Raw genomic sequence first — 20,000 nt, forward strand, 5'->3', positions numbered from 1 at the left:
TAGTTAATGTTATACAATTACTAATTGTATAAAATGCAAAAGTGCAGATTCCAACCATTGAAATACTTTGTATAGTTCAAGACTTACGGCCATTTGAAAAAATCATAAGGGCAGCTACAGTTTCCATCTTAAAGATCTAAAAAAATTTGGGGGGGAATGTCCGGCGGGCCAGATTGAAAAGCTTAATGGGCCCCCGGGCCTTAATTGCCTAGGTCTGGTTTAGAGTTACAGTAAATCTCCGCTATGGGTAAAGAACAGCAAATAACGCACAAGCGCCAAAAAAACCTAACAAATATCTGTGAATGATTTACAGTTAAAAACAGAGAATAGTAAAAGAGCAAATAGGGAGGGATCTACTCTACTTGCGTGTTTGCATCGCCGTTGAACAGCTAAAAAAACTTTCTCTAAGAACGGGAGTGTCTGGGAAATGTCGTCCATTCTAGAAGAACAATAATGTTCTCTGTTGTTGTTCCTCCAATGTTTGATGGAAGTCCAAGCAAGGTTTTATGGACGTTGCTTTGTAAAAAAAAAAAAAAGGAACAATATATGCCACAATGATAAAGTTGTCCAAAACATGAACCAAAAGATCCACACCAATGCCTGACAACAATTGATTGTTGCAATAACAATCTTGTCACGTCGTCCAGTCATTGTCGAACTTAATCTACTTCTGTTTGTGTGTCAGCTGACTGGTCGCCATCTAGAAGAGTTTTTATCTCAGCAGGGGGGCCGTCTTCAGTCTGGCTGCCGAAGCCGTTGTTCTGCGAGGGGGTTCCTTCCTGTTGAAGAGCCGCTACCTCTTCCTGCTCTTGGTAATATTGCACTGTTTTCCTCTTGAAGCAGCCCAGCTTTAAACACAAAACATCAATCAGAGATATTTGATTGTATTGAATAAATGATCATGACTCACCTTATACATGATGATTGTTGCTATAATTAAGAGCAAAAGTCCCAGTCCGGTTCCAGTGAAAATTATCAGGTATTGATCAGGAGAAATGATGAACTCAACTCGAACTTCGACCTGTTGGTAAAGAAAATAAATACTTTGGGCTCTTGCCTGAAAACTAATCTAGATTTTACTTGTAAAGTTTAATGTACCCATTTATTTGTGGGATTGTTGTCTTTCCACAAGGGAGTCTCCTCCTTTGTCATTCCTGTATTCTTTGGGTCATAGTTAGACATGAGATTAACAGCATAGTGAAACGTACAACACAGTGGAACCCGTTTATGTGGACCAACTCATCCAGCTCTGGTTCACCGTGTTCTTCTTACCAAAAAGTGGCTGATAGATGATAAACACGGGGTTTGGATGTAGCGATTCATTAAAGGCCTACTGAAATGAATATTTTTTATTTAAACGGGAATAGCAGATCCATTCTATGTGTCATACTTGATCATTTCGCGATATTGCCATATTTTTGCTGAAAGGATTTAGTAGAGAACATCGACGATAAAGTTCGCAACTTTTGGTCGCTGATAAAAAAAAGCCTTGCCTGTACCGGAAGTAGCGTGACGTCACAGGTTGAAGAGCTCCTCACTTCTGCCCATTGTTTACACAAGCAGTGAGAGCGATTCGGACCGAGAAAGCGACGATTACCCCATTAATTTGAGCGAGGATGAAAGATTCGTGGATGAGGAACGTGAGAGTGAAGGACTAGAGTGCAGTGCAGGACGTATCTTTTTTCGCTCTGACCGTAACTTAGGTACAAGCTGGCTCATTGGATTCCACACTTTCTCCTTTTTCTATTGTGGATCACGGATTTGTATTTTAAACCACCTCGGATACTATATCCTCTTGAAAATGAGAGTCAAGAACGCGAAATGGACATTCACAGTGACTTTTATCTCCACGACAATACATCGGTGAAGCACTTTAGCTACGGAGCTAACGTGATAGCATCGTGCTTAAATGCAGATAGAAACAAAAGAAATAAGCCCCTGACTGGAAGGATAGACAGAAGATCAACAATAATACTATCGGAGACACTGAACCAAACGCTGGACCTGTAACCACACGGTTAATGCTGTGCCGCCTGGCGAAGCCTAGCAATGCTGTTGCTAATGACACCATTAAAGCTAACTTAGCTACGGGACCTCGTCAGAGCTATGATAAAAACATTAGCGCTCCACCTACGCCAGCCCTCATCTGCTCATCAACATCCGTGCTCACCTGCGTTCCAGCGATCGACGGCGCGACGAAGGACTTCACCCGATCATCGATGCGGTCGGCGGCTAGCGTCGGATAGCGCGTCTGCTATCCTCAAAGTCCTCCTGGTTGTGTTGCTGCAGCCAGCCGCTAATACACCGATCCCACCTACAGCTTTCTTCTTTGCAGTCTTCATTGTTCATTAAACAAATTGCAAAAGATTCACCAACACAGATGTCCAGAATACTGTGGAATTTTGCGATGAAAACAGAGCTGTTTGTATTATGATACAATGTGTCCGAATACTTCCGTTTCAACCATCGACGTCACGCGCAAACGTCATCATACATAGACGTTTTCAACAGGAAGTTCCCCGGGAAATTTAAAATTGCACTTTATAAGTTAACCCGGGCGTATTGGCATGTGTTGCAATGTTAAGATTTCATCATTGATATATAAACTATCAGACTGCGTGGTCGGTAGTAGTGGGTTTCAGTAGGCCTTTAAGTGGCAGGTTTTTCCGGAAAAAAATGAGTCATATTTATATATCGCTTTTCTCTCGTGACTCAAAGCGCTTTACATAGTGAAACCCAATATCTAAGTTACATTTAAACCAGTGTGGGTGGCACTGGGAGCAGGTGGGTAAAGTGTCTTGCCCAAGGACACAACGGCAGTGACTAGGATGGCGGAAGCGGGGATCGAACCTGCAACCCTGAAGTTGCTGGCACGGCCGCTCTACCGACTGAGCTATACCAGTTTAGATCAAAAAACCTTGGGAAAGACTAGCATCTTTGCAGTATGTCTTTAAAACAGCAAAGCGCTCCTGTTGCACAAACATGACTATTTTTTTCTTTTTCGATTTTAGTAATGCTCGCAAAATGATCAGAAAAAAAACAAATGTCCACTGCAGGGGATGCAGTGACAGTGAAAGAAGTTCGACCCCCCCGGTCTTTTGCTTTCTGGAAATGTTGACCCCCAAAACATTTTGTTGACTAGCCCTGTAGTAGACTTTGCATGCAGTTGCATTTCCAAAATGTTAGATGGCAGAAGTGTATCGACTACATTGTGTTGTTTTAATCAGGAATTGGTCTTTTCCAGTAAGTTCAATGTGCCAGTCTTGTCTTTTGTGGAGTCCTAAAACATATTACTATACTGTAAGTATTGTACTTGTTTGATTGTAACGTGCATCTAAATTGTAGTTTACATTACCACATTTGGAGGTGTTGAAATCGTCATATTAATCACTAGCACATACTTGCCAACCTTGAGACCTCCGATACCGGGAGGGCATGGTTGGGGGTGTGGTTAAGAGGGGAATATATTTAAGCTAGAATTCACTGAAAGTCAAGTATTTCATACATATATATATATATATATATATATATATATATATATATATATATATATATATATATATATATATATATATATATATATATATATATATATATATATATATATATATATATATATATATATATATATATGTATGAAATACTTGACTTTCAGTGAATTCTAGCTATATATATATATATTTTATTATACATATAAATAAAAGAAATACTTGAATTTCAGTGTTCTGGAGGCTATCCAGTAGATGGCAGTATTGTCCTGTTTAAGAGTGTCACAACATTGCTGTTTACAACAGACGAACTGCTTTACGGTAGACTAAACGTGACTGCTGTTGTTGTGTGTTGTTACCGCGCTGGGAGGATGTTAATGAAACTGCCTAACAATAAACCCACATAAGAAACCAAGAACTCGCCCTCGATCATTCTACAGTTATGACGTCATTTGGCAGGCAAGCTGTTTATATTGTGGGAAAGCGGATGTGAGAACAGGTCCGCATTGAGCTGGAGGGGGCGTGGCCTCCAGCTCCGGCTGAATACCGGGAGTTTGTCGGGAGAAAATTTCTGCCGGGAGGTTATCGGGAGAGGCGCTGAATACCGGGAGTCTCCCGGTAAAAACGGGAGGGTTGGCAAGTATGCTAGCATGTCTATGGCATTTCCAATGTAGCGCATTAGCATTGAGCTAGCGCATTTTAATAAATGGAGCCTAATTTTTGAACGTTTCAAATCAGACATGCTTGCTTTGTTGGCATGGAAAATTGCAACATTATCTAGAGGCCGACTGGCTGAGTCCGCTCTGACTGCTTGTTTCCCTGCCAAGTGCTTGGGGTCAATGTCTGAGCTACACCGTAGGACAGCAATTGTGCCGTTTAAGCAATAAATAGTTGATATATCGTTACACGTGGCTGTTCCTGCTTCATCTGCGCAAGAAACAAACATACCTTTTGATTAGACAGTTTGCATGTGCGTTTGAGCGCCGCTCAAAGACAGATTTGATTGGCAAAAAAAGGCGATTCATGAAAATGTGCGGGGAAGTTGAGGACATCGGACAAAGTTGGATTGGTTGATTGATTAATCGCCCTGTCCCAACATCGCCAATTTCTGGGGTCACTGTTTAATTATGCCAGCAACCGCTTATATCAAAGTAAAGGGTCATATTCTGATTTTTTTTTCTACATTTAAAACACTTCCATGTGGTTTATATTACTTCTCCCCATCAGCGATGTTGTAGTTTTTAGCACTTGTAAGTATATCAAGTCTACTGACAGATAAGGTGGAAAGGTGCCGGACGACTCTGGGTACTCAGTCTGCGGTCTCAGTGAAGGCCTCACATTTGTGGAACTCTTTTCCACTGGAGTTAAAGGCCTACTGAAATGAATTTTTTTTATTTAAACGGGGATAGCAGATCTATTCTATGTGTCATACTTGATCATTTCGCGATATTGCCATATTTTTGCTGAAAGGATTTAGTATAGAACAACGACGATAAAGATTGCAACTTTTGGTATCTGATAAAAAAAAGGCTTGCCCCTACCGGAAGTAGCGTGACGTAGTCAGTTGAACATATACGCAAAGTTCCCTATTGTTTACAATGATGGCCGCATGAAGTGAGAGAGATTCGGACCGAGAAAGCGACAATTTCCCCATTAATTTGAGCGAGGATGAAAGATTTGTGGATGAGTAAAGTGCAAGTGAAGGACTAGTGGGGAGTTGAAGCTATTCAGATAGGGAAGATGCTGTAAGAGCCGGGGGTGACCTGATATTCAGCTGGGAATGACTACAACAGTAAATAAACACAAGACATATATATACTCTATTAGCCACAACACAACCAGGCTTATATTTAATATGCCACAAATTAATCCTGCATAAAAACACCTGCGTGTTTGTTATGCTAGCTCCTAGCTCCTCTGCTAGCTCCTAGCTCCATAGAACACGCCAATACAATTCAAACACCTGATCAACACACACCATCACTCAGCCCAAAAGACCGTTTCCTTAACCCAAGGTTCATAAAGCTTATATATTTTTAAAAAGTTACGTACGTGACGCGCACATACGGTCAAGTTATCGAATGTTTAGCAGCCAAGGCTGCATACTCACGGTACCTGATATTCAGCTGGGAATGACTACAACAGTAAATAAACACAAGACATATATATACTCTATTAGCCACAACACAACCAGGCTTATATTTAATATGCCACAAATTAATCCTGCATAATAACACCTGCGTGTTTGTTATGCTAGCTCCTAGCTCCTCTGCTAGCTCCTAGCTCCATAGAACACGCCAATACAATTCAAACACCTGATCAACACACACAATCACTCAGCCCAAAAGACCGTTCACCTAACCCAAGGTTCATAAAGCTTATATATTTTTAAAAAGTTACGTACGTGACGCGCACGTAGGTACGGTATGTGTTATGCTAGCTCCTCTGCTAGCTCCTAGCTCCATAGAACACGCCAATACAATTCAAACACATGATCAACACACACAATCACTCAGCCCAAAAGACCGTTCACCTAATCCAAGGTTCATAAAGCTTATATATTTTTAAAAAGTTACGTACGTGACGCGCACGTAGGTACGGTACGTGTTATGCTAGCTCCTCTGCTAGCTCCTAGCTCCATAGAACACGCCAATACAATTCAAACACATGATCAACACACACAATCACTCAGCCCAAAAGACCGTTCACCTAACCCAAGGTTCATAAAGCTTATATATTTTAAAAAAGTTACGTACATACGCAAAAAAAAGCCAAAGCTGCATACTCACAGTAGCACGTCTGCGTCTTTGTCATCCAAATCAAAGTAATCCTGGTAAGAGTCTGTGTTGTCCCAGTTCTCTACAGGCGTCTGTGTATCCAAATCAAAAGTCCTCCTGGTTAGAGTCTCTGTTATCCGAGTTCTTCCATCTTGACTGCATCTTTCGGGAATGTAAACAAAGAAGCGCCGGCTGTGTACTGTTGTGGCTGACTACGTTCGAAAAATACGTCCATTTCGCACCGACAACTTTCTTCTTTGCTTGCTTGGCTTCCTTCTCCATAATGCAATGAACATGATTGAAACAGATTCACGAACACAGATGTCCAGAATACTGTGGAATTATGAAATGAAAACAGAGCTTTTTCGTATCGACTTCAATGTGGAAGGCATACCCGTGTTCGCCGGGCTACGTCACGCGCATACGTCATCCTCAGAGGCGTTTCGAACCGGAAGTTTAGCGGCAAATTTAAAATGTCACTTTATAAGTTAACCCGGCCGTATTGGCATGTGTTATAATGTTAAGATTTCATCATTGATATATAAACTATCAGACTGCGTGGTCGGTAGTAGTGGCTTTCAGTAGGCCTTTAAAGTCACAGTCGAACATTAAACTTTTCTCCGCATAACAGAAAAAGTGGCTTAAGGAAAATCAGAAGTGTGAGCACTAGAACTGGGTGTAGTATAGACAAATGGGGCCAATTTTTTTTTAATGTATTTTTATTTTGTACTCGTCTTAATAATTTTGTATGTGTTTTTCATAGAGATGTCCAATAATGGCTTTTTTGCCGATATCCGATATTCCGATATTGTCCAACTCTTAATTACCGATTCCGATATAAACCGATACCGATATATACAGTCGTGGAATTAACACATTATTATGCCTAATTTTGTTGTGATGTCCCGCTGGATGCATTAAACAATGTAACAAGGTTTTCCAAAATTAATCAATTCAAGTTATGGAAAAAAATGCCATATTTATTATTGAAGTCACAAAGTGCTTTATTTTTTTTAACATGCCTCAAAACAGCAGCTTGGAATTTGGACATGCTCTCCCTGAGAGAGCATGAGGAGGTTGAGGTGGGGGGGGGGGGGTGTAGGGGATAGCGGGGGGGTGTATATTGTTGCGTCCCGGAAGAGTTAGTGCTGCAAGGGGTTCTGGGTATTTGTTCTGTTGTGTTTATGTTGTGTTTATGTTGTGTTACGGTGCATGTTCTCCCGAAATGTGTTTGTCATTCTTGTTTGGTGTGGGTTCACAGTGTGGCGCATATTTGTAACAGTGTTAAAGTTGTTTATATGGCTACCCTCAGTGTGACCTGTATGGCTGTTGACCAAATATGCCTTGCATTCACTTGTGTGTGTGTGAAAAGCCGTAGATATTATGTGATTGGGCCGGCACACAAATGCAGTGCCTTTAAGGCATGCCCCCAATATTGTTGTCTGGGTGGAAGTCGGGAGAAATTCGGGAGAATGGTTGCCCCGGGAGATTGTCGGGAGGGGCATTGAAATTCGGGAGTCTCCCGGGAAAATCAGGAGGGTTGGCAAGTATGACTGGGAGACGTGTACCACTCTGTACAGCGGCGTTTTAAAAAGTCATACATTTTACTGTTTGAAACCGATACCGATAATTTCCGATATTACATTTTAAAGCATTTATCGGCCGATTAAAATCGGCAATCCGATATTATTGGACATCTCTAGTTTTTCACTTTTCTCAACTTTTCTTTAAAAGCCTAACCGGCGACGAAAATTGCAAATTAGCCTGTGGCTATACGTCTTATGCACTTTGACATCGGTTACCTATGAGTAGCAATGTTTAAAGGCCTACTGAAATGAATTTTTTTTATTTAAACGAGGATAGCAGATCCATTCTATGTGTCATACTTGATCATTTCGCAATATTGCCATATTTTTGCTGAAAGGATTTAGTAGAGAACATCGACGATAAAGATCGCAACTTTTGGTATCTGATAAAAAAAAAGCCTTGCCCCTACCGGAAGTAGCGTGACGTAGTCAATTGAAAGGCTCCTCACATTTTCCTATTGTTTACAATGCAGCGAGAGCGATTCGGACCGAGAAAGCGACGATTACCCCATTAATTTGAGCGAGGATGAAAGATTCGTGGATGAGGAACGTTAGAGTGAAGGACTAGAATGCAGTGCAAGACATATCTTTTTTCGCTCTGACCGTAACTTAGGTACAAGCTGGCTCATTGGATTCCACACTCTCTCCTTTTTCTATTGTGGATCACGGATTTTTATTTTAAACCACCTCGGATACTATATCCTCTTGAAAATGAGAGTCGAGAACGCGAAATGGACATTCACAGTGACTTTTATCTCAAAACACTTTAGCTACGGAGCTAGCGTGATAGCATGGTGCTTAACTGCATATAGAAACAAAATAAATAAATCCCTGACTGTAAGGATAGACAGAAGATCAACAATACCATTAAACCGTGGACATGTAAATACACGGTTAATGCTTTCCAGCCTGGCAAAGGTTAACAATGCTGTTGCTAACGACGTCATTGAAGCTAACTTAGCAACCGGACCTCACAGAGCTATGCTAAAAACATTAGCTATCCACCTACGCCAGCCAGCCCTCATCTGCTCATCAACACCCGTGCTCACCTGCGTTCCAGCGATCGACGGAGCGACGAAGGACTTCACCCGATCACAGATGCAGTCGGCGAGACGGAAGAAGTTAAGGTGAGTTCGGCGGCTAGCGCGTCTGCTATCCATCTCTGTCTTCCTGGTTGTGTTGCTGTAGTCCGCCGCTAATACACCGATCCCACCTACAACTTTCTTCTTTGCAGTCTCCATTGTTCATTAAACAAATTGCAAAAGATTCACCAACACAGATGTCCAGAATACTGTGGAATTTTGAAATGAAAACAGAGCTTTTTTGTATTGTATTCAATGGGGTACCAATACTTCCGCATCAACTGATTCCGTCACGCGTATACGTCATCATATCTAGACGTTTTCAACCGGAAGTGTGGCGGGAAATTTAAAATTGCAATTTATAAGTTAACCCGGCCGTATTGGCATGTGTTGCAATGTTAAGATTTCATCATTGATATATAAACTATCAGACTGCGTGGTCGGTAGTAGTGCGTTTCAGTAGGCCTTTAACTGTACTGTCCATGTCAAATAAATAAAAATAAAAAATATATATATACAGTACTAAGCTTTAAGCACACCTGAGAAGTGAAAACCATTTCAGGGAACTACTTCTTGAAGCTCATCGAGAGAATGCCAAGAGTGTGCAAAGCATTAATCGAAGCAAAGGGTGGCTATTTTGAAGAAACTAGAATATAAAACATGTTTTCAGTTATTTCACCTTTTTTTGTTAAGTACATAACTCCACATGTGTTCATTCATAGTTTTGATGCCTTCAGTGACAATCTACATAGTAAATAGTCATGAAAATAAAGAAAACGCATTGAATGAGAAGGTGTGTCATAAGTTTTGGCCTGTACTGTATATATAAGTTAGAATTATACGCTACTTTGTTTTAGAAATGGCAACAGCAGATGATACATGTGCATGTAGGAGTCAGTCTGCCCCACAACAAGACGATAGAGGAAAAGAAGGAACTCATTGACTACAATGGCGGACCTGCGCAAAACTCTTCGGATGAACCTTTACCATAAATCAGGGGTGTCCAAAGTGCGGACCGGGGGCCATTTGCGGCCCGCAGGTCACTTTTTAACGGCCCCACGGCCCGTTCTAAAAATAGGATAAAAAAAACAACAACAACATAAAAACTGGTATAAAAGAGCAACCAGGTGAACGAGAAAATGTTACAATGTTTACTCTAATAACACAAAGCTGCCATGCAGGCTGTTTCTTTCCTTAAAAAATATTAATGAATCAAAATCAACGTCATTATGAATTATTGACCTATTCAAGACTCCAATTACGTCACATTAAATAATCCACTTTGAGATATTCTTTGGGTAAAATGTTGCATATTTTGTGTTTGCCATTTTTTTTTAAAGAAGGACCTAAAATGAACAAACAAAAACCATAAACAACAATACAACTTATAATTGACAGATAGATCTGAAGTTGATCTCGAGATTATTGTGTTAAAAGCAAACAATAAAAAAAAAATTATAATTTATTTTTTAACACTTTAATGAGTAGGACCCTTTTGGATCCCCAATAATTTTAGTGTGATGTGTTTTTAAGTGTCATTGCTCAAAAAATAATGAATCAATCAATGTTGTTATGAGTTATTGACCTTTTTAAGGCTCCAATTATTATATAATCTGAAATATTTCTATATATCTAAAGACAAATATTAGTTTTTTTTTATTCTTTAATAATATCAACTTGTCAGCTTTTTGTCATTAAATGATGCCTTTATCTCTATTTTTACATTTCGAAATAGGGAGTTTTTCAAATTTTATTATTTATTTATGTTTTTTAAGTTATGTACATTTATTTTATTGGGTGAAAATATGACATTTTGTGTTTTTTCAATTAAAAAACACGGTTTTCTTTGACAAAAAGAGCATACAACTTAAACCTTTAAGAGATCTAGAGATTTAAACCTTGATAATAATAAAAATAATAATACTGAATAATGACACATTTGTTATATTTTTTGGACCAAAACCCTTTGGGGTCCCCGGGATCAAGCCTGAGTGGAGGCCTAAATGTATATTTTTTATACATATATTGTATTGGTTTTTAAAATAAAAAATATCAAAATGGCCCCACCTTGCTTTGATTTTTCAGTGTGCGGCCCTCAGTGGAAAAAGTTTGGAAACCCCTGCCATAAATGGAGATATCCGCTGACATCACCAATTGGAAAAATGTAACAAGTGGCGAAAATTCAAAACGACTCTCTTGGGGGAAGTATGAAGGAAAGCAAGATTATTTTATAAACATCTCCGCCATGCCTCCGTGGTTTGATTTCATACTTTCGGGACTTATACAGATCCAAAATACACAAAACAGTTACCAATAGGTAACAAAAGGTGGTTTTGCATAATAGGTCCTCTTTGAACGGGCTCCACTGTGTTATAGTGCCAGGGATTGAGGTAACCATACCTGTTGTTTATGAGAATCCAACACGTATCGTTGTTCGTTGAAATGGACATTTATCGCACTCTTAAACCTGACCTCTGCATTCTCTCCAGTGTATCTTTTCAGAAAAGCATTATTCTGCAAAGAGAGAGTCCATCGGTTCATGGTGTGGGTACAGGCATGTTGGACATGTAAGTACTTACCTGGGCACGCTGTTGAAGGTCCCTGAATTGAATGTCCGCGGACAACATGAACTCAGTGGAAGATTCTTTGTTCAGCAGGAAAGAGTCACACTGTACGGTCTTGCACTCTTGTTCTGGTAAGCAAGACTTCCACGACAAGTGTGTGTTAATTGTAGTACATGGGACTATACAACTGTAACACTTCTACTTGACTCACTTCTGAAATCATTCCAGCAATGCTTTTGCATCGAGTTTGGTTCTTGAAAACAAAAAAGAGAAAGTCTAAGTGTGTGACAGCAGTACGGTAATAGCAAAGTTGAAATACTGTACCTGTTGTACCAGCACTTGATAATTCTCTATTTCAAAGTCATAATGGAGTTTTGTTGGAAAGCTCAGGGTCACATTGACAGGAAACGCCTTCCAGCCAGGATTATCCACCTGCCAAGTGTAGTGACATTAGTGTATTTGAACATTTTAAAAGGACTCTTGTCAAAAAGGCTGATATTCGGCTGTCAGTACCCTTACGCATATTTGAAGTAAAGTCCTGAAATAAGGGGTACAAAGCTTGTACAGAGCTGAGTACAGAGCTTTTACTGAAATACAGTGTACAAAACCCAAAACCAGTGAAGTTGGCACGATGTGTAATTCGTAAATAAAAACAGAATACAATTCTTTTCAACTTATATTCAATTGAATAGACTGCAAAGACAAGATTGAAAATGTGGCTTATCAATGCTTATAGCTGCCAGCACTAAAATATGAGCCTGTTTTGATGCTAAGATAAATGTTATGTTGCGATGTTGTATTTTATTTTTTATCGTATCGTGTATGTATTGTGTGCTTTTTTTCTTTTTCTCTCTCTTTCTTATCTTTTTCTTTTAAATTGTAATTTTACTAGCTTTTTTACATCATGGCCAGGGGAGTACGGATGAAAACGAGCCTTCTGGCTAATTCTGGCTTTTTTTAAACCATGTGTAGTCATATGTTTTATGAAATTGCATTGTCCCCTTTGAAATAAACTAATCTTAATCTTAAGAGATTTACTGGTCGAACTGAGAAACTTTTTTTTTTTTTTTTTGCGAATAATCATTAACTTATAATTTAATGGCAGCAAAACATTGCAAAAAAGTTGGCACAGGGGCATTTTTACCACTGTGTTACATGGCCTTTCCTTTAAACAATACTCAGTAAACGTTCGGGAACTGAGGAGACACATTTTTTAAGGTTTTCAGATGGAATTCTTTCCCATTCTTGCTTGATGTACAGCTTAAGTTGTTCAACAGTCCGGGGTCTCCATTGTGGTATTTCACGCTTCATAATGCGCCACACATTTTCAATGGGAGACAGGTCTGGACTACTGGCAGGCCAGTCTAGTACCCGCACTCTTTTACTATGAAGCCACGCTGTTGTAACAGGTACATTGGCATTGTCTTGCTGAAATAAGCAGGGGCGTCCATGATAACTCCGGCTTATTAGTGATTCCCAGAGCCAAAAAAAAGTCTGCGGGCTATAGAGCGTTTTCTATTCGGGCTCCAGTACTCTGGAATGCCCTCCCGGTAACAGTTAGAGATGCTACCTCAGTAGAAGCATTTAAGTCCCATCTTAAAACTCATTTGTATAATCTAGCCTTTAAATAGACCCCCCCTTTTTAGACCAGTTGATCTGCCGTTTCTTTTCTTCTCTCCTCTTCTCCCCTGTCCCTTGCGAGGGGGAGTTGCATAGGTCCGGTGGCCATGGATGAAGTGCTGGCTGTCCAGAGTCGGGACCCCGGGTGGACCACTAGCCTGTGCATCGGTTGGGGACATCTCTGCGCTGCTGACCCGTCTCCGCTCGGGATGGTTTCCTGTTGGCCCCGCTGTGGACTGGACTCCCGCTGATGTGTTGGATCCACTGTGGACTGGACTTTCACAATGTTATGTCAGACCCACTCGACATCCGTTGCTTTCGGTCTCCCCTAGAGGGGGGGGGTTACCCACATATGCGGTCCTCTCCAAGGTTTCTCATAGTCATTCACCGACGTCCCACTGGGGTGAGTTTTTCCTTGCCCGTATGTGGGCTCTGTACCGAGGATGTCGTTGTGGCTTGTAAAGCCCTTTGAGACACTTGTGATTTAGGGCTATATAAATAAACATTGATTGATTGATTGATAACTCTTCTGCCTTCAGCTAAGGGCTTTAACTTATGCAGCGAGCTAAACATATGGCTTCAGTAACCACTCGTGAAGCAGTCTTGAGTTTACTGATCCATTTTACTTTGTAAAACTGTGACAGAGAAACAGAATAAACAACATCAGTTTCTGTGTAAAAAACATACATTCACACTTATTTCTGTGTGCAAAATAACCAACTAGAGGTCTTAACATTAGCAATACATAGTATTTTGACTAGCAACAACAATGCTAAATGATAACATCAGCTTTAGAGAGTGAATAGCGTAGCGCCTTGAATAACACGAAGCGCAAAGTGAATGCGCAAATAAACATTCTTAATAGAGCATATATGATTTAACTTACAGTTTATGCCTTTAACAAGCGCAAAAGTAGAGGAAGAAGACACACTCGACGCAGGAGCGACATGTTTATGGACTCTGCTGCACTTCTTAACTTCTGCTCAACGCACTTCCTGGTTCCAACATGCGCCACTAGATGGCAGTGTAAGATCAACCACAAACTCAAAATCACTAGATTCTCTTACAGGAACATTAACCAGATAAGCTGTAGACTGAAGAAGCTTAGCTCTGTAAGAAAATAAACCTCCAGAAAAGGAGTAAAATAATAACACAAGACTGAGGGACAGAATACTCCCCGTCTGACATCAACAGGATGTCATACTAACCCACACCCACTGTTTTTCAAAGGATATGAGGGGTCCTTTATGTGTGGTTCCTCGGAACCAGCAGGATGACCTCACTGATAGGTCTCAAGTACAGTCTCTGTTCACCGTTGCGGGTTATCTTGACTTGGATCTTCCTGACCCTTTCATCCTGACTGGGAAAGGTCTTTGCAACAACACCAAGGGGCCAGTCGTTCCTGTGCTCTTGCCCATCTTTTAGCAGGATGACATCTCCTTCTTGTAGGTTGGGTTTAGGTGTTCTCCATTTGCGACGAGGTTGCAGGTCACTGAGGAATTCTCTCTTCCATCGTCCCCAGAAGAGATTGGCCAGATACTGTACACGTCTCCATTGTGCTCTGAACAGGTCACGGTCATCAAAGTGACCTGGGATGACTGAGGGGGTGGCTGCCTTTTGCGTGAGAAGCATGGCAGGAGTGAGAATCTCAGGATGCTCTGGGTCAGTGGAAACTGCTGTAAGCGGCCTTGCATTAACAATAGCAGTCACTTCCGACATGAACGTCACCAGTACTTCATGTGTGAGCTTGGCCTTTCCGTGCTGCAGCAGCATTGCGTCCAGAATCCGTCGACTGACGCCGATCATGCGCTCCCATGATCCAGCCATGTGGGAAGCGTGTGGGGGATTAAAATGCCACTCACAACCACTGTTTCCAAGATAGGTGTTGATTTTGTCATTGTGACAGCCCTTTTTGTCAATGTGAAGTTCTCTGCAAGCACTCACAAAGTTTGTGCCACAGTCTGATCTGAGCAGCTTGGCAGCGCCTCTGATGGCGAAGAAGCGTCGCAGCGCATTAATGAATGACGAAGTGTCCATTGACTCTATCACTTCAATGTGGATGGCACGAGTACTCATGCAGGTGAAGATTACCGCCCATCTCTTTGCTTCTGCCTGACCTGCACGTGTTTTCCTGACTGTGACGGGCCAAGGGCCAAAAACATCTAGGCCAACACCTGTAAAAGGAGGGTCTGTGCACATTCTGTCTTCTGGTAGGTCTGACATGATCTGTTCTTGTTGTTTGCCTCTCAATCTGCGACATGTAACACAGTTAAAAACAACACTGCTGACTGCTCTTTTCCCGCCCACTATCCAGAAACCAGCAGCTCTGATAGCACCTTCGGAGAAGTGTCTGCCCTGGTGGCGTACTTGTGAATGAAATTGTCTGATTATGAGCTGAGTGACGTGGTGTTTACTGGGGAGGAGTATAGGGTGTGTTTCGTCTGCTGTGAGTTGAGCCTTAGTCAGCCGACCTCCAACTCGTAAGACCATGTTACTGTCCATTACTGGGTTCAGTTTGCTAAGTGGGCTTTTCTTGGAGACAGACTCACCACGTTCCACGTGCCTGATGTCATCTGCGTACACCTCACTTTGCACTGCACGAATGATGATGGCTTTAGCCTGCTGGAGCTGGTCTTCAGTAATGTTCTTGTCACACTTGTGCCATCCATGGCATCTGCTCTCAGATGCAGCCTTAAAACATGTGACGATGTGGCGTAGCCTGGCGATAGTCTTTAACAGGCGGGTCCAGCTGGAGAATCTTTCGAACCTTGCTGCCCAGAGAGTGCTTTTAGAGAGGGAGGTAGCACAGGATACAACCTCTGGACGCAGCTCAGTGTCATGTTCGGGGTTAATGAGGTCAAAGGGCATTTCCTGTGTTTGACCTAGGCCTGAGTCAGTGAGGAAGGGAGGGCCACTGAGCCATGTAGAGTGGGAAAGATGTTCAGCAGGCAGTCCACGTGTGGCATGGTCAGCTGGGTTTAAATGTGTGGGCACATAACGCCATTGGTGAGCCTGAGTGGAGCGCCTGATGCGTTCAACGCGGTTATGTACATACACATAAAAGCGTCTCTTGTCATTGAAAATGTAGCCGAGTACTACTTTAGAATCTGTGTAGAAGCTGACTTCATCAAACGTAAAGTCGAGCTCTTCTTGGACCATGTCTGCTACTTCGACAGCCAGCACTGCGGCACACAGCTCTAATCTGGGAATGGTGATGTCTGGTTTTGGAGCTAGCCTGGCTTTGCCGAGGAGAAAGCCCCCGTCACTGTGTCCATCAGCAGTGGTGAGTTTCAAGTAGGCGACAGCTCCGACTGCTTTTGTGGATGCATCACAAAACACATGCATATCCTTTCTCTGTGCTTTGGACAGTGAAATGGACGTATACATACGTGAGATCTTGAGCTGTTCCAAGTGCTGTAGAGCGTCTTTCCATCTCTGCCACTTGTCCTGTTGCTCCTTAGGTAGAGGAGTATCCCATTCACTGATGTTTTTGGAGATCTCTCTCAGGATGGAGCGTCCTTCAATGCTCACTGGCGCAGCGAACCCAAGCGGGTCATACAAACTGTTGATGACTGATAACACACCACGCTTGGTGAAGGGCTTGTCAGTGATCTCCACTCGAAACGACAACTGGTCAGTGGACAAGTTCCAGCCCAGTCCGAGGCTGTATTGCATGGGTGGTGCATCCTGTCCGAGCTCAAGACCCTGCAGACCTGTAGCGAGATCTTCTCCTGGGAATGCGCTGGTGACAACAGGACTGTTAGATGAAATCTTGTGGAGACGGATGTTCGATTGAGCTAGCATTTTCTGTGCTCTGGTGAGGATGTCGATTGCCTCGTCCTCAGAGGCGAATGACTTTAGCCCGTCATCTACATAAAAATGGTGCTCAATGAATTTCCTCACCTCGCTGCCGTACTCACTCTCTCCCTCCACAGCAGTTCTCTTGAGTCCATAGATGGCGACTGAGGGAGATGGACAGTTTCCAAACACGTGAACTGTCATCCGAAACTCGTCCACTTCTCCATCCAGGTCGTGGTCGCGGAACCAGAGAAAGCGCAGGTAATCACGATGGTCTTCCCTGACCATAAAGTTGTGAAACATCTGCTCCACATCAGCCATCACAGCATATGGTTCACCTCTGAAACGGAGAAGCACACCTACAAGGCCGTTGTTAAGATCTGGGCCTGGCTTTTGTGGGTGGTAAATGCCAAAGCTTGGGAGATACCAACATTCTTGGTGGGGTTTAAGAAGAGGGGCCTTTTCTGCGTGTCCTTTGTTGAATGTCTTCTTCATAAACTCCACGAAATGCCCTTTCATTTCCGGCTTTCTCTTTAGTGTCTTGCGTAGAGACATGAGGCGGGTGAGTGCCTGCTCTCTATTGTTAGGCAAGCGGAGTCGGGGATGACGGAACGGGAGGGGAGCGACCCAGTTATTAGCCTCATCTTTAACAAACCCATGGTGCATAACATTCAGGAACGACTCATCTTCTGTAGAGAGTGCCAGTTTGTCATCATCTGCTGTTTGCTTAAAGATGTGTTTGCTCAGCTCATCTTTGGGTTGCATGTTCTCAAACAGGGGATTTTCTTCTGTGAACTTTACCTTTGTGTAGATTCTGTTTTCACAGGGAGAGAGGAAACTGGGGCGGCCGTTATCAAGTAAGTTTGTCTTGTAGGAGTTCACCGTGGGTCTGTGAGCTCCTGAGAGGCAGACATCTCCAATGATTACCCACCCGAGATCAAGCTGTTGGGCGTAAGGAGCTTCGTTTGGGCCGTTTATCTGGCGGCGGACCTTGTGAGCCTGAATCACATCTCTGCCCAGCAGGAGAAGAATGTCAGCTGATGGATCAAGTGGCGGTATTTGTGTGGCTACTTGAGAGAGGTGAGGATGTGCTGCAGCAGCTTCAGGAGTGGGTATCTCACTTCTGTTGTCTGGGATCTGGTTACACTCAGTGAGTATGGGTAGTGTTATTGACACTTTTCCATTTATGCCCTCGATGACAAAGCCATGAGCTCTTCGCCCTTGTGTGTTTACTGTTCCTGAGCACGTTTTCATTGTGTAAGGGAGGGCCTCACCATGCAGGTTGAACATGTCAAAAAAGCGGGACCGAGCTAATGACACATTACTCTGATCATCTAAGATCGCGTACGTTTTTCTTTTTTCATTGGGGGCTGAGCAGGGGTACACATTCACCAGGCAAATTTTAGAACAGGACTTTCCCTGTAGTCCCTGTCCACATACCTCAGTGCAGCTAGATGTGGTCACTGTGGGGCTTTGGGTATCCGGCTCCCCGCCATGGGCCAATGGTGGGATGCCAGGGCCTGTATCTGTCCATGGGGGTGGCCCAGCATGCATGGCAGAGGTGTGTGAATCACTGTTGCACTCCACACAGTGAATGGTAGCTCTACAGTCTTTAGCTCTGTGCTCTGTTGATGAGAGACACTTGTAGCAGATTGACAGCTCCTTAAGCAAACTTCTCCTCTCATCCAATGCCTTCATTCTGAATCCTCTACATTTGGTGAGAGAATGTGGTTTCTTGTGCACTGGACACTGTTTATTGGGGTCAAGAGGGGCAGCTTTTGGTTCATTGTTAGCCGCACCGACCTGTGTTTTGTTTGTTGTGACTGGGACTTTGAAGCGTGTCTGTCTCACTAGTGTCCTTTCTGCTTTCATGTGTGTAGAGCCGCAGCTTTGCAGGATGAAGCTGGGGTCTGTTCTCATTTCTGCGTGGTTGTTGACAAACTGGACAAAATAGGAGAAAGGTGGGTAGTGAGCTTTGTGATCTTTTTTATATCTTGACCCTTCTCTGACCCACGCCTCCTGCAGGCCGCCAGGGAGCTTTTCCACAATTGGGTTTATTCCTCTTGAGGTGTCGAGAAAGCTGAGGCCTGGCAGATACCCTTCATCTTTCGCCGCCTCGAGCTCTTGGAGAAGGTCTGCAAGCTCCTGCAGGAGGTGACTTTCTTTATGGCCAACTTTGGGAAAACTTTCAAGGCGATTAAACAGTGAAGCCTCGATCGCTTCTGGTGAGCCATAATTTCTGTCGAGCCTTTGCCATAAACGTTCAAGACCTGCTTCTGGGTTGCTAACGTGAACGGCTCTAATCCTCAGAGCATGCTGGAGGGACTCACCGCTCAGCCATTTAGTCAGTAGATCAAGCTCTTCGCAGCATTTCAAGTTCAAATCCCCAGTGGCGTTGTGAAACATAGATTTCCATGCTACATAGGTCTCTGGCTTGTTATCAAAGACTGTGAGTCCTGCTGTCAGTAGATCACGACGTGAGAGGAGCACAGCGAGGTCTGATACATTAGTTTGTTGGCGCAAAGATGGAGATGGGACGTTATATGCTTCAGTGTAGTTGGGGGAATGAAATGGCGGTGGCTCGGGTTGTCTGATAGGTCGATAGCTGGGGGTGTACTCACATGCATGTGTCATAGCTGTTGGTCGGCTTGGCTCGACATTGTTGGTGTTGTTTATGTCCCACTTTTGTTCTATATCAGGCTTTGTCTCATGTTCCACATTAGCATCATTGTGAAAGTGAGTGTTTACATATTCTTGAGTGCGGCCGGCAGCCATGGCTGTTGTAGTGGGAATATCTGGCGGCTCTTCCAGCTCTGTTTGGTCCAAAACTGCAGCCTCAAGGACCCTTGCTGCTGCGAGCGCTGCTTTAGCCTCTCCCTCTTGCTTCAGGGCGTTCATAGTAGCTACCAGCCGAGTTTTTTCCATTTCGATGCGTGCCCGTTCGACCTCCATGTCTATTTGGCGCTTGGCGTACTCTGCTCTGGTGCTGGCGGCTTCAGCGTTGGCTCGTGCTTTTGCTGCAGCAAGGCTGACTGATGACCAGCGTGATGAAGTCGAGCTGCACTTTGATCTGACTTCTAGCTGG

At 43.0% G+C, this 20,000-nt stretch overlaps 2 protein-coding genes across 4 annotated transcripts in view; both read right to left on the reverse strand.

Moving 5' to 3' along the window:
* zmp:0000001082 (integrin alpha-D) overlaps nt 1–20,000 on the reverse strand; it is a 108,221-nt gene that overhangs the window by 1,717 nt on the left and 86,504 nt on the right. For both annotated transcript variants that reach the window (XM_062026719.1, XM_062026720.1), the window contains 7 exons: nt 11,822–11,929; nt 11,709–11,750; nt 11,513–11,638; nt 11,334–11,447; nt 1,099–1,161; nt 911–1,021; nt 1–848 (listed from right to left, as the gene is read on the reverse strand). The exon at nt 1–848 is cut by the window's left edge and continues 1,717 nt beyond it. In XM_062026719.1, coding sequence (XP_061882703.1) covers nt 660–848; nt 911–1,021; nt 1,099–1,161; nt 11,334–11,447; nt 11,513–11,638; nt 11,709–11,750; nt 11,822–11,929 — 753 coding nt within the window. In that variant the 3' untranslated portion in view covers nt 1–659. The remainder of the gene's footprint in view (nt 849–910; nt 1,022–1,098; nt 1,162–11,333; nt 11,448–11,512; nt 11,639–11,708; nt 11,751–11,821; nt 11,930–20,000) is intronic.
* Nucleotides 13,395–20,000, reverse strand: part of LOC133633911 (uncharacterized) — a 7,331-nt gene continuing 725 nt past the window's right edge. The window contains exons 1-2 of one of the 2 annotated variants that reach the window (XM_062026718.1): nt 16,507–20,000; nt 13,395–16,431 (exon numbers count right to left, since the gene is read on the reverse strand). The exon at nt 16,507–20,000 is cut by the window's right edge and continues 725 nt beyond it. In XM_062026718.1, coding sequence (XP_061882702.1) covers nt 14,363–16,431; nt 16,507–20,000 — 5,563 coding nt within the window. In that variant the 3' untranslated portion in view covers nt 13,395–14,362. The other variant, XM_062026717.1, reaches the window with a different exon arrangement.

The sequence above is a fragment of the Entelurus aequoreus genome, linkage group LG18 (genome assembly GCF_033978785.1).
Source record: "Entelurus aequoreus isolate RoL-2023_Sb linkage group LG18, RoL_Eaeq_v1.1, whole genome shotgun sequence".
Lineage (NCBI taxonomy): Eukaryota > Metazoa > Chordata > Actinopteri > Syngnathiformes > Syngnathidae > Entelurus > Entelurus aequoreus.